The 14,335-nt window shown below is 36.2% G+C and overlaps 3 protein-coding genes across 3 annotated transcripts in view; all 3 read right to left on the minus strand.

Annotated features, from left to right (window-relative positions):
- LOC107723027 (dematin-like) overlaps window positions 1–7,501 on the minus strand; it is a 56,039-nt gene extending 48,538 nt beyond the window's left edge. Inside the window, exon 1 of the mRNA XM_016531531.1 lies at window positions 7,228–7,501. The gene's annotated coding sequence lies outside the window, so the exon portion shown is untranslated. The remainder of the gene's footprint in view (window positions 1–7,227) is intronic.
- Window positions 7,502–7,797: 296 nt separating this feature from the next.
- Window positions 7,798–10,254, minus strand: LOC107723028 (radial spoke head 14 homolog). The gene is made up of 4 exons (XM_016531532.1): window positions 10,122–10,254; window positions 9,810–10,035; window positions 9,573–9,709; window positions 7,798–8,065 (listed from the first exon to the last, which is right to left on the minus strand). Exons 1-4 carry the CDS (start codon window positions 10,252–10,254, stop codon window positions 7,827–7,829), a joined length of 735 nt encoding a protein of 244 aa, XP_016387018.1. The 3' UTR covers window positions 7,798–7,826.
- Window positions 10,255–11,359: 1,105 nt separating this feature from the next.
- Window positions 11,360–13,663, minus strand: LOC107723029 (dual specificity protein phosphatase 26-like). Its single transcript, XM_016531533.1, has 3 exons — window positions 13,332–13,663; window positions 11,707–11,915; window positions 11,360–11,637 (listed from the first exon to the last, which is right to left on the minus strand). Exons 1-3 carry the CDS (start codon window positions 13,520–13,522, stop codon window positions 11,441–11,443), a joined length of 597 nt encoding a protein of 198 aa, XP_016387019.1. The 5' UTR covers window positions 13,523–13,663; the 3' UTR covers window positions 11,360–11,440.
- Between the last annotated feature and the right edge of the window lie 672 nt (window positions 13,664–14,335).

Below are 14,335 nucleotides of genomic sequence, written 5' to 3' on the forward strand. Positions count from 1 at the left end.
GGTGGATATTTGTGGTGGTCAATGTGGATATTGTGGATGAGTTCTTCTGTGTCATCACGTTCTATTAGTTCTACAGCTTCAGTTTCGGAACTTTCACGCTTAGTAACACATACAGCTGTTTCCTCACCACAGTGCAACACCCCTTTCAAACAGTGTCGCGTTCCGAACGTTGTTTAAGCGACATACACCGGTATTGCGGTATTTTCAAAATTCATATCATAACAAAAATAAAAACCGGTATTCGGTATGAACCGGTATACCGCCCAGCACTAGTTGTTCCTAAATGAATTTTTGAATAAATTGGTTGAGTGAATAATTCAATGACTCATTCATAAAGACAGTAACTGCACCTACTGGTTTAACTAAGTTACCTGCAGAAAGACTCATCGAAAATACCCATCTCTAATACCAGTCTGGAACCAGCAAACTACCAAATTTAAGTTACGTAAATAAAATAAAAATAACTAAATAACAGTATTATTTATCTATCCATCTACTCTGTGGATTTCAGTCAGTTGCCCAACAATTTCTACTTAACAACCAGTCACAGGAAATAGCATAATCCAAAATAATGATAATGAATCTTTTAAGCCCAAAATCAGGCTAGCTACACTAGTTGAGCTAGCTGTAGGCTATACGATAACTTTCTGGAAGTTATACAATAAATCCTGCTTTAACATGAGGTTTCATAATGTGTTTGCTGTCTGTCATAGTCAGTCCATCCTCCAAAACAGATCCCTGTGTCTCGTCTCAGAGGGAAACATACTTATCTCAGTTCAGCAACAACATATGACCGGCAAGTGTCTGTGAGAGATAAGTAAGGGTACAGAGGGTACACACACACTTCAGTCAGAAGACATGCTGTAAGCCTAAAGTCAGTTTCATAGAATGAAATGAACAAATGCCACATATGTTTACCTTGATCTTAGTTTTATATGAAAACGTATGACCTTTTGCTTTGCTAATATTTTAATATCACTGTCTTGTTGGACCACTGGTCAACAAATCCTCTAAACAGAGCAGTTGATGTTCACAGGCACAGAGGTGTAGCTTTAATTTAGCCGAGGTGAGCGTTCTCGTGTGACCTTTCACCTGTACGGCATACGTATTTTCTCTCCTGCATGTTTTTAAGAGATAGAAAAACTTTTAATTCCCAACAACAAAACCATTACTTTCCCAAACACCTGTTTGTAATTACACACTGTACAGAGTATATACACTGTATAGTGTACACAGTGAATAGTTTTCTGATTCATCAAGATATTTGCAGTCTGAGGTTGTGCAAAGTGAGCTTACAATGGCTGCTCATATCACTAGGGACTCAGGGAAAGTCAAATATGTGCACTCTACACTAAAACAAATTTGTTGTAGGATTTACTTTGAAACAATCTTCACTCACTGCTAATAAATTTCACAAATAACAAACTGTTTAAGACAAAATGTTGAAGTAGAAAGACTGAAATAGTATTTATAGTAATTAATACTATTAATAGTATAGTATTTAATTAATAGTATAGTGATTAATCACATTTTCAGTAGGGAGTTTTAAAATTCATGCCAAAATGACTTTCTTTCTTCTGCGGAACGGAAGGCTTTTTGAGGAGTGTCTTTTGTTGTTTGTCAATACAATGAAAGTCAGTGGGCTCCAATCAGTGGTGGGCCGTCAGGGCCAGCAAAGCCTTCTCTGCTGGCCTAAACACTATCAGAATCACTGATTTAGTTTTAATATATTTTTCCGTGAATGTGTATTAAATTATTTCCAATAGTCTATTCTCTTCAGTTCATAGCTTTTCTCTTGGTTGCACTGCTTCCAGCAGTGTATGTTTATATTAGAGCTTTAGGTGTAAAATGCACGGCCCGCCACTGGCTCCAATATTGTTTCGACCCCACTGACTTAAAGTATCTTCTTTTTGAATTCCACAGGTTGTGTAATGACATGAGAGTAAGTTAATGATGACGGAATTGTCATTTTTGGGTGAACTTTAAAAACATCTATTGGTTAATCTTGTTTTTGATCATACAATGAAAGTCAGTGGGGACCAAAACTAAAACATCAGACACCACTTAATTTCATTGCACTGACAAAAAGACATTCTTCAAAGTATCTTCTTTTATAGATCCACAAAAGACAGTCATTCACGTTTTATAAGTGATGAAGGAATAAACTAGCTTGACTTAAAACTCTCTTTTGCTTTGGTCTGGTTTTTCTTTCTCAGTTTTCTAGACACACTCTTTCCCTCCGCTCTGGGTTTTCTCTCTTTAGCCCCCACTCCCATCCCATCTGCTGTTCCTAAACTCAGGCGATTGCCATCAGTCCTCTACTTTCAACAAGCAGGAACTAGGGCTGCACGATTAATCGAATGCGATTGTCATGCGCATTTTGATAGTAATGCCGGTTCTGTAATCAGCAGGAAATCATCATCATGTGCTTTCAGATGGAGCAGAATTTACTACACATAGCCGTAGTTCACTGACAAGTTACGTAAAAAAATCGGAGACAATTTTATTGCGGGATTATGAAATCGAAGAAATCGTTTGCGATAATGACAGCTGTTTGCATAGCTTCTCAGTGCACTACGGCTGTGAAGTAAATGCTGCTCCATCTGAAAGCATGTGAAAATACCACATTTAATAACATATTTTTACTCCAAACTCACTTCATAACGTCAGTCGAGTGTTTGAAATAAATCCTTCTGTGAGATGATGTGGCTTCTTACACAGAATAAGGCAAGCAACATATTTCATAGTATTTAAGCAGTGATAAAGGCAGGGTAAGCAGATAAACATCAAATTTTCATTTTTGGGTGAACTATCCCTTTAAGCAGTGATAAAGGCATTGCATTATAAATATACTTTATTTTAATGAAAATTATAATAATAAGAACTCCGATAAACCGTATATTGCCGTAGTCGTGTGTTTATTAGTTACGTTGAATCAATGAAAGCAGTTGATTCTTCTGTTTATTCAGCTGCAGCGATAGGCATTTTCTGGGTTTCTTCTGCGAGGCGTATTTGGAGTTTCAGCGCGAGAGCGCCCTCTGGCCTTTGGATGGAGATTTACTGCTGATCACAGAACCGTGCTTCACTGAAAGATACGCATGACAATCGCAGCTTCTGTCGAATCGCGATCTCGATTCCATTTCGATTTATCGTGCAGCCCTAGCAGGAACCATCTTCCACTTCTTCAGAGATCAATCTCAGCCCATTACACAAGGCTAAAGTTTGACACTCCCTATAAACGCTCAATCAAAGCTGAATCAGGCAGCCAATGATCCAGTCAATACAAGCTCAAATCGATTCTTGAAATGCTCATCATCAGTAAATACAGTAACTGAACACTAAAAACTAATATGCATGGAAAAATCAGCTCTGCAATATTTTGTCTTTCTATATCCATCAACATACCCTCGTTCCCCCTCTCCCTCTCCCTCTCTCCTATTCCTATCCATTCATCCCTGCACGGGTCTATCAGATTGCAAAGGGGTCGGTCACATTTTAATTAAAAATCCTATATAAGGGTCCTATGTAATCCCTCCCTGGTTAAGAAGCTTGAAACACGAGTACAAAGGACTCAAACATAAATCTTTGCTTTATTCTGTCCTAAGGCTGTAATCAAATCCATCCTGTGAATGAACTTGTCAAGCAGGCTCATGCTCTACAAACAAATCTCAGACTTCATCCAAACACTGTTTTCACTAAACACACATTTACGCAACATGCCAACCCCAAACCATGGAGGTTATGTTTATGCATAAGAATAATGTTTGTTGATGAGTATAAAGTTGGTCCTACTGTCATGACAACCTGTTGCCATGCACCAGTGGTCTTTGTTTTAATGAGAGATGACAAAAAAACGTGTTCCTGCAGAGTATAATTGTGCTGCTTAATATAAAATGCACATGCATTTGTATATGCACTCCAATCACTGACACAAGAATATGTATTTTTTAGAGATGTACCGATTGCGATTTTCTTGGCCAATTCCGATTTCCGATTTTTTGTTAGTGTGATCTGCCGATACCGATTTTTGCCGATTCCAATTTTCTTTCTAAGAACTATAATTGACAGCATATACAAACAAAAATCTACTTTTCTTCAATGCAAAGTTTTATTTTCATTAAAAAAAACACAAGTAAAAAGTCAAATACAAATAAAAACAAATAAAAAAATTGCAAACAACAGCACAAATAAATGCAATAGAATAAAGAGAGCTATGAAACTACGCTCCACTAATATAGATCAGTGGTGGTGCGCGCTTTTGGTGCAAGCGTGAAACCTGCGGGAATGACTAAAATAATGCACAATACAAGCACTATTTAACCGGAGCGAATGAGACGTGTGTGAGAGCGAAGGGGTCGACGGAGAGAAGAGAGCGAGAATGCGCAGCTGACGTTAATACCTGTGCCGCTGGTAACAAAACGGATCGGCTCAGAATCGGAAAGAAATGAGACTGACCGACCGGTCACCGATCCGGGCCGATCATAAGGAAATCGGCCGATTCCGATCCCTGGCCGATCGATCGGTGCATCTCTAGTATTTTTATATAAAAACAGCCCATTTTTCAACACCTACCGAATCAGCCTCATAGTACATAAAGGGCTTATTGTCTGTGATTGATAGTGTGTTTCAGAGACGTCTTTAATGAGCAGTAAGACTCTGGCTGATGAGTCATCACAGCAGATGGCTGCTTTTGAGCAAGCAGATGGCCTGCTACATGTGGTCAATTGATCCACAGATCTCAATTATATCAGACGGCCACATACCTTCATCCTCTCAAAGGTACTGTGTATGAATGCTAGTTGCATTACATAATCTGGCCCTGCTTAAAGAGACAGCATGAAAAGTGGGTGTTTGATATATACAGTGATATTTAAATAGATATGTTGGTTGAATTGATCAAGCAGATGTCTGCACATGAGCTCAGGCACAGTATATAACTATATTGAGTATAGTTGTTGATATTAACGGCCACCGGTTAATTGGATTCAGAAACCTGTCATACAGAGAGTTTATTGCACATCAGCTACTGATAATTAAGATCTCTTATGATCAGGGGATTGAGGGTCTCAGTAATTAACATGCTGTACATTCCTCTGAGATTTCAGGCAAAACGTTTAAAAAACAAAGCTATACACTTAGCACATAAAACTTAGAACATATGATATAGCCTGTATAATCTGCCTTAAAGTTGTTGGTGTTATACAGTGTGACACAACTAAATACTGTATACAAACATAACATATTCACTGTTTTCAAAGAGTAGGATGTAAAACAGTTGAGAATATTCTATTTATATTTAAGACAAAAGCTTTTTCTCAGTGCCCATCAGTGTCACACATCTATGGCAATCCATTTATTGCTTTACTATTACAGGTGCATCTCAATAAATTAGAATGTCGTGGAAAAGTTCATTTATTTCAGTAATTCAACTCAAACTGTGAAACTCGTGTATTAAATAAATTCAATGCACACAGACTGACACAGACTCACATTTAACAAAAACCCACCAATTCACTATCTCAACAAATCAAGTACAGAAACAGGGTATCTGCAGGATTTTTTAAATCAAATCTAAGACTTTTTAAGAACTTTTTAAGACTTGCACAAATAAAATTACTACCATACAAGCAGGGTAGGGCAATATCTATGGTAACATATTAAACTGTAAAAGGAAAAAACGCATGATTTACAATTCAGATACAGGTTTTCACAAAAGATTTACAAAATAATAAACTTTACATTTCAGCCTTTAAATTTTAAGAAAAGGGACAAATCAAAAATATTAATTACATTGATTTAAACAATTATTATAATAATGTAATAACTTAAATATATAAATATATCTTAGTGCCTTAAATGTTTAGATTTTTTATAGTACATTAGCTTGAAATATAAAAATATTAGTCAATATTTGCATTGGTCTGAACAAAAAAAGCAAATAAAAAAATAAATGCAGTTTCCCGGTAACGACAGTACACAAAGCAGCGCAACAACTGACGTTGATATGTGCAGTGCTCATGTTTATTCAATATCACAGCCTTTTGAAGTTTAATCGTCACATAAATCTATATCGCAATTCTGGTCTTTCCGTCCCCAAATTTAAGACCTCTTGACATCATAATTAAGACTTTATTGCACCATAAAGACTTTTTATGGCCTTAAATTTGATACAACTAAATTTAAGACTTTTTAAGGACCCACAGAAACCCTGAGAAAGCAGTTGTAACTAATGAGAAATAAACTAGTAAGTAGTAATTATATAAATTAGTAGTTACTAGTAATATTTGGCATAGATACTTCTGTCTCATAAGCTGCGTTTACACTGGCACAAAAAAAAAATCAATTTTTTTTACTCATGTGACAGATCAAATATTGTTACACATATGTAAACATAAAAATCTGCACAAGATCGATTTTTTGCATCCTTCTGAGCCACTTCCCAATGTGGTTTTAAATCAGATACATATTCAATATCTGGACATCTAACCTATATATATCTAAATTCCATTGCAATTCCAAGCCATCACAAGGCCAGGGAGACTAGTGTCTAATAAATAGGATGGGGAAGTACTAGTGCTAGTAAAAGTAAAGCTAGAATAGACACTATAGCAACTATTGGGATAGTTAGCATCTAATGCATAAAACTGGCACCAGCAACAACTAAAACACATGCTAGTCATTTCTATCTTTGCCAAATTGCAAATATGCAGTTTGTTACTGGTTACAATGGAATAGTTACTTGCCACTACTGGGATGATGAATAGCAGCAAATCAAGTAGTATTTAGTCAACCTGAAATAGACTCTAGTCGCTTTATTATTTTTTACTAAAAACATGCACGTGCTAGTAACATATTAATCAGATACTATTAAGTGTTGAAATGGCTTGCCATAGGCACCTGTTCTCCGGCTCTGTCGCTTCGTGTTATGTAAAAGCATCGCATCATCCACTGCCATAATCTCTCCGACTACATCAATCCTGTGGCGATTTGTGATTTTAGTTTGAAGAAGAGCCAGACACAACACCGTATGCCATAACCCGCACTTGCTCTGATTACTTTAATATTACCGTAGACTTGAATAATTAACATATACGATATTTTATAGATGTGTCTGAGTAACAAACCAGGCACTCATGGTGGTTGAATCCTGGAGCATTTCTTGCGCTGGCTAATATAATTTCACCTGAATTTATTCAAACAGATACTGTATGTGAAGTATAAACTTACCTATCCAGCAAGTATGATCCCAAAATACACAGCCTCCACCCGCACTCCTCCCTGCGATATAATCCTCCCGATTAATTCCACAAAAATAAATATGCCTTTGTAGAATAGTGCGGGCAAACCAAACTCGGCGTGTGCGCTGTATTCGCTCGGACTGGTTGCCAACTACCATCCACAAACATTTATCTGTCGTGTGACAGATAGCGAGAACGTGCTCGCTACCGTTGACCGCTGGTTCAATCCATTCGCCGCACCGAGGGGTTTTCTGAAAACATGACACTGCACATTTACACTGCACTGGGATTAAACGACACCAAAAGAATATGACATAGTTTGCCTTTCAATACACGTCTATCACGTTTATACTATATTAATTAACATTTATAAAGCATTTCAGTCACTTACGCAAGTTGGAATAGTTGCTACGCGGCTTATCTATAATAGATTTTGCATTCTAAACAAACAACGTCACATCCTTCAGAATTCTTAATATTATTCTGTTCTTTTAACTTTTTTTTTATTATTATTACAAAATTAGTGTGTTTTATGAGGCTAATTCTTTCTTTTATATCACACCACCAGGTCTAGAACTCTTGTGTTCCTCATGGTTTCCAGGAGATGACTTCAATGGCAGTGGATGCAGCTCTCTGGATGATGGCTTTAGGGTGTGTGAGTCTGCTCTTCAGCAGAGGCACATGCTCCAGCAGCTGTGCCCGGGCCCTAGGAACCTCTGCCAGGACTGTAAGGGCACGGAGGGCATTGGCACACACCGCCGTATTCTCACTCCCCACCAGCTGCAGCAGAGGGGTGATGGCACCTGCGTTCAGTGATTCGGTTTTACCTGGAAACAGGAAGACAATGAGATCTGACCTAGTCTAATCTAATCTAAGGGTTTTCAAACTGGGGTCCAGGACTCCCAGAGGGCCACAAGGGAGTGCTAAGGGCTGAGGAAAGTTCAGAGAATAAATAGTAAAAAAAAAAAAATCTACAGATTCTGAGACTATTACTATCTTCTTACTGATCAGAAATTATAAAAAATATTTTATTCTGCAGTCAGCATTTCTCTTCAGGTTTATACATCTAAAATTACTTTAATGGTGAGTAAAAAAGATGTAAATGTAATGTTCTCCGGGTAATATTTTACTCATTTATAATATTTTTGTTTTTCACTGTAAAGTGTGGCGATATGAGTAACTCTGTAGCACAACATTTTAAACAACATCTGTGTGATATCTTTCTAGATGCACGTTTCCTAGAGGACCTAATCAAGTAATAGAAAAATATTGAATTAGAAATTTCTTTCATTTGGAAGCCACTTACATTATTAGAATCACACACCTGTTGAAGTTTCTTTTAAAACGATGATGGCCTTGATGCTGGCTGAAACATCGTTTAAAAAAAAAAATACAGTCAAGTTTATGTTTGTAGACCAGGGTTGTTATAGTTTTAAAAATTAACTTTAACCTAAACTTTAACTGAAATAAAATATAAAAATGCTACATTTATTTTATGTCAGCTAGTTGCCAAGGCAACATGTTATTTTAATTTAGTTCAATTTAATATGTTAAAATAACTAAAACTGAAATAAAAGAATAAAAACTATACAGACATATTAAAAAAAAACCTAATAAAAAGGAAAAAACAATAAAATTTAACTAAAACTTTACAAAAACAAAAAATATAAAAATAAAAACGAATTCAAAATATTAATAAAAACTATAATAGTATCTCATGATACTAAAATAACACTGTTGTAGAGTGAGTGTTGCCCATTTTTCTTCATTTTCTAATTAATACATTTTTTGAGTTCAATCTCATCTACAGTTCAGGCTGAGCACCTGATTTTTCAGATTTTGTTTTGGACTGTAAAAAGGGTCTTTATACTTGAAAATATATAGCTGCCTTTAGCGGGCCCCTTGCAAGGGGACCATCATATTTGGGGGACCATGGCATCGAAAAGTCTGAAAACCCCTGATCCGATGTATGTGCATATAACTAACATCAGCCTCATCTGGAGGTTTTAAAGGGGTAGTTCACCCAAAAATGAAAATTCTGTCATCATTTATTCACCCACATCATGACTCTGTATGACTTTCTTTCTTCTTCAGAACAGAAAAGAAAATGTTTGAAGAATGTTTGTCACCAAAACATCTACATTCATGTTCAACAAAATAAAAAACGTCATTTGAATTTGCATTTTTGGGTGAACGATCCCTTTAACATTTACATACAGCACTATAATAGATGTTGAAATGTTTCTAACTTCACCAACACATGCTTTTTGCCATGTTTCTAACTTGGCTCATAAATTACAAAAATGCACAGCTGAAACTTGATTTTGTGCTGACCCTTAGTGATGACAGCTGTGTTCATAATGGTCCCTGCAGCATTAGCAACAACTCCTTGGTCATCATCCGACAGCATCTTGACTAATATGGGCAGAAGATTCTCCTCACACACCTTCATCTTCCCATCTGCAGGCACACTAAGAGGGAACAGGAGATACAGTAAATGCATGCTTTTTATTTTAAAAGAGTCTCTGATCTCGTAACCCGAACTAGATTGTTGTGTACCATGTTGCCTACCTGATTCCCACTAACGCAGATGTGGCTGCCCGGCGGATGGCGGCGGAGGAGTGAGAGAGCTGATCTCTCAGAACAGGAACCGCATCACTCTCCAGCGCAGGCAGGGCGTCCACACTCACACAGCAGCTTAATGTGGAGAGAATTAAAGCACGGATCCTCTCTTCTTCATCGGAGACCTTCAGCAACAGTTTGGGCACCAGCCCCATAGACACCATAAACACTGCTCCTGTAGAGGACACGACAGAGGACTCGTCAAATGAAAAGCTTCTGAAATACAAATACTGTATAAGAAGCATAAGAAACAATAGTCACCTGAGGGAAATTCAGCGATCCTGTTGAGTGCCTGGTGCACGTTTTTTCGACAGGCATTCTCAGGGTCCTTAATCAGGTTTGCGAGGGGACTCACAATGTCAAATTTCAGAAAGGCATCTCTGTACGAACACATATATCAATACTGAATACTTATATATGGACAAAATGGCAAAAATGACTTGTGTTGCAAGTATTTCAATTGTTTCAAAATATCAGATCCATCCTTGTAAAACTAAATATTCAATTTTCAAAGTGTTGGCCACTCTAAAATGCTCCAAAATATTCTCTTCTGCTTATCAAAGGCTGCATTTATTTGATCAAAAAAGACAGTAAATCCAGTAATATTGCGAAATATTATTACAATTTACAATAACTGTCTTTAAATGTCATTTATACTGTATATGATGCACCGGACAACCGGACAAATTAGAGCCAGCATCTTCATTTAAACAGCATTCATGTATTCATATTGTCATTCTTTCTTGTCTCTAGCATAAAAAAGGAAATAAATATTGAAATACTGGTGGTCGATATTGGAATCAGCCCATTTGCTTGTAAAAGACGTGGCGGCGAGATCTGAATCAGCCATTAAAAATCAAGATCGGTGCGGTTATTTCTGTGATGCAAAGCTGAATTTTCAGCATCATTACTCCAGTCTTCAGTGTCACAATACAGAAATTCATCAATGAAAATGTTGTGTTCAAGACCTCTCTCACTTTTATGGGAAAAAGCACTTTTTTTTGGCTTCACCGAACATTCTAAAGAGGATGAAAGGCTGCTTTAAATTAATGTACTAATCATTTTGACCAAATTTCTCATTCATAAATGCAAATTTACTAATAAACCCCTCCCCATTTTTATGGTTTTGTTGACTGAAGTAAGGCTGTACATAGTCAGCATTAGAGATTATCAGGGAAAAAAAGGCTATTTAAAATAGCTATTAAAGCTAAAAAAGCTACAAATGCTTTAAACGTTTGTATACACAGTATTTATTTGATATTTTTATACCTGATTGTACCCTTATTATTATTATATTATTTCAGTTTTATTTTTATATGCATAATTGTTGAATATTTGCATTTGAATGAAAGGGCATGTATGTTAATGTTCACTCAATAAAAAAGCAAGAAAGATAATGTCATCAGGTATGTTCATTTTAATATGTTCATTTAAACTATTTGAATTAAATAAAACAATGCAAAGGTGGATCAAATACATATCGAATGAACAAGCTGCTGCTCCAAAAATATTACAATTCACATTGATCCATATTTCTCCTGTCCGCTCAATTTTCATTGTTTCTAATGGCTGTTGTGTGTCTAGTTTCTGTAGCCATATAATTTAATATGAAGGTCAATGAGTTGTCTGAGGAAGCCTCGGTTGGGAAAGACGCCTCTTCCATCTTTTACCTTCTGGACCGCCTCCACCAGCGTCATGTTGTGTTTCAGCATCAGATATGCCAAAACTATAGTGGCTGATCGACTCACTCCAACATGACAGTGAACCAGGATTTTGCCTTCGATAAGAAGATAGAGTTTAGTGACTCTCAGCTGCAAGCGACTGGATTAGTGGGACGCGCACTTACCTCCCCCTTTCAGCGCTGTATGTATAAATTCAGCAGCTTTGTTAAAGTTGGCACTCATGTCATACGTGGGTGAATCGTGTGCATCTATGCCCATGTATGTGATGCCCATGCCATCATAGATCTCGCCGCCACGTCTGGAGCTGTGGGCGCAGTTCAGGACATGAGTGAAGCGACGCCTTCTCATCTCTGCACAGTTTTCAGCTATATCCCTAAACAAAGAGAAAATGCATCACACAGCAGTATTATTGAACATACAGGTTATAAAATGTCAGCAGAACACTTGTTTTGCAGGCATTTCAGTTGCTTAGTAGATGCTCTGTTCCTGTTAGCAGAACTGACTGTTTATTTAAAACCTCTTAACTGTCACCGTCCCGTCAGCGGGACACCTAAGTTTACTTCATGACAAACTATATATCGTTGGGAAGGTCTAAGACTCCTAAATATATATTTTACCACTGTTTTTTTGTTTTGTTACAAATGTAGTATGTAGGAACAGTAATAGATTAATTTATGACAAGAGTGCACCTCAAAAAATCTACATCATAACAGGAGTTCTGACCTTTGTCACAAAAAGTCTTTTTCGTTGCCTTTTTCGCTTATCACATGTTTTAGTAATCATCATAAATTATCATTTGAAAGCTTAAAACCTCAAAATTCATCCTGTGTAAACCATTACAAAATATATTACGGTCTTTTAGAAACTTTTTATAATCCTGACAAAATACATATTGTTGGAAAGGTCTGAGTCTCAAGATTCCATATGGTTATTTTGTGATAGAAGTCATATTGAGAGAGAAATTTATACATTTGGGACAATAAAATGCAAAAAAAAAAAAGTTTGAGAGTCCCCCGGTGGCTTATTTTGGTATAACGCCTAAACAAAATCGTATAGGAACCTCAATTTTTTTATATATCAACTTCAAATTTGGAACACAACTTATTTAGACATATGGATTTAATTTTATAGCAATTTTGAATTAAAATAATTTGGTAAAAATAAGTTTTGTAAAAATTTTGTCAAATATTTATTTTATATAAAATAAAAAAATAGTATAGTATATTTTCTTTGCAGTAAATTTCAACTTCTATAACTTTTTTATACTTTCGTTTTTTTTAATGATTCTGCAATAATCTGCAGATTATCTTCTTTAAAAAGAGACCAACCTTAGGTCTGTATTCAAAAGCGTTCATTAATTATAACAATTTAAGTTTGTATAATGCACTTTCACGTCTATGTTCAAAAATGGGGGTGACAGTTAAGGGGTTAATAGCTTTGTTATTTTAAATAGCATTTTTTTAAGTGTTGGGTTAGTGCTGGGCGGTATGACCAAAAATAAACACCGGTATTCGGTATGAACCGGTATACCGCCCAGCACTATGTTGGGTACTCTGAAATATTCTTTTTGGTGGAAAAGGCTTATTAGCTTAGTGATTTATAGAGAAACAGCTCCCTCTTGTGTTCATGAATATGTACTACATTACGAACAGCAGCAACTCGTTGTGCAGATAACTACGTAAATTTACTAATACGCATTAAAAATAGGTTTTGTACAACAAAGGTGTAATTTTTACGCATATGTAAGCTATAAATAAGAATGAATTAGGAAAAGCTGCAGTGTGCTTACATGTTGCCGATGTACAGACCGGGCCAGACTTCATCCGCGTTAGTGTTGACGGCTCTTCCAGAGACTAGAAGACGTTCAGCCTCCATCACCGCTAAACCGGGAGAGGTGAAGTCAACCACCGGTTGAGTTGAACGTGAGGTACCGTCTGAATATTTAGACCTGTAAGACATTTTTAAGTTGTAAATGGGCATTTAGTGTCCACTGCTTTTGATAATACTAACCCCAGGAAGTTGTTTCGATTTATTTAAGTGCACGACACAATATCAGGTCGATACACGCCTGTTAAAGTTATTCAGTCTGCCAATTCATAGTCTGCATGAATAAAAGCCTTGTTTTGGAAGCCAGGGGTTATTTTTAGTCTCTTGGGCCTGCGTGTTCAAAGCAGATCAATTACACATGCAATGTAATAATATATACTATGATCTGCTCGATGATTTACAGACAGTTTGCTTTAATCTACAGTACGGCCTAATAATTTTGTTGATAATATAACATAAACAACAGGATGCAGGAAAGATATAACTGTAAATTTAACATGGACATGAATCAGTGAATTAGGATTGTTTCTAGCTTGTCAGTTGGGTATTGGCCACTGTAAAAATATATAATAAATATTATACTTTATTTCAGAAATATAAAGTAAAATTGTGAAAATTCTTATTGACTCACATTGTTAAACTGTTCACCCTTCAAAATTATGGCGTTATTATAATATTTGAATGTATATCACTCAGTTATGAATTCTGGATTGTTATTGGTCCTCTTACATACATTTATTTAAATGCTGAATTGTGATTGGTCTTCTTACTTGCATTATTTACATACTGCATTGTGATTGGTCTTCTTACTTACATTATTTACATACTGCATTGTGATTGGTCTTCTTACTTACATTATTTACATACTGCATTGTGATTGGCCTTCATACTTAAATTATTTACATACTGCATTGTGATTGGCCTTCATACTTACATTATTTACATACTGCATTGTGATTGGCCTTC

The sequence above is a fragment of the Sinocyclocheilus rhinocerous genome, unplaced genomic scaffold, assembly GCF_001515625.1.
Source record: "Sinocyclocheilus rhinocerous isolate Xijiao unplaced genomic scaffold, SAMN03320098_v1.1 scaffold3501, whole genome shotgun sequence".
Classification (NCBI taxonomy): domain Eukaryota; kingdom Metazoa; phylum Chordata; class Actinopteri; order Cypriniformes; family Cyprinidae; genus Sinocyclocheilus; species Sinocyclocheilus rhinocerous.

Coding starts and splice junctions, on each gene's coding strand:
- LOC107723028 (XM_016531532.1), bottom strand. CDS start 10,254: ATGTGTTCGTACAGAGATGCCTTTCTGAAATTTGACATTGTGAGTCCC. Junction 10,036..10,121: donor GATCGCTGAATTTCCCTCAG/GTGACTATTGTT, acceptor TGTCCTCTACAG/GAGCAGTGTTTATGGTGTCT. Junction 8,066..9,572: donor CACAGCTGTCATCACTAAGG/GTCAGCACAAAA, acceptor TCCTGTTTCCAG/GTAAAACCGAATCACTGAAC.
- LOC107723029 (XM_016531533.1), bottom strand. CDS start 13,522: ATGCCCATTTACAACTTAAAAATGTCTTACAGGTCTAAATATTCAGAC. Junction 11,916..13,331: donor GGTCTGTACATCGGCAACAT/GTAAGCACACTG, acceptor CTCTTTGTTTAG/GGATATAGCTGAAAACTGTG. Junction 11,638..11,706: donor TACAGCGCTGAAAGGGGGAG/GTAAGTGCGCGT, acceptor TTCTTATCGAAG/GCAAAATCCTGGTTCACTGT.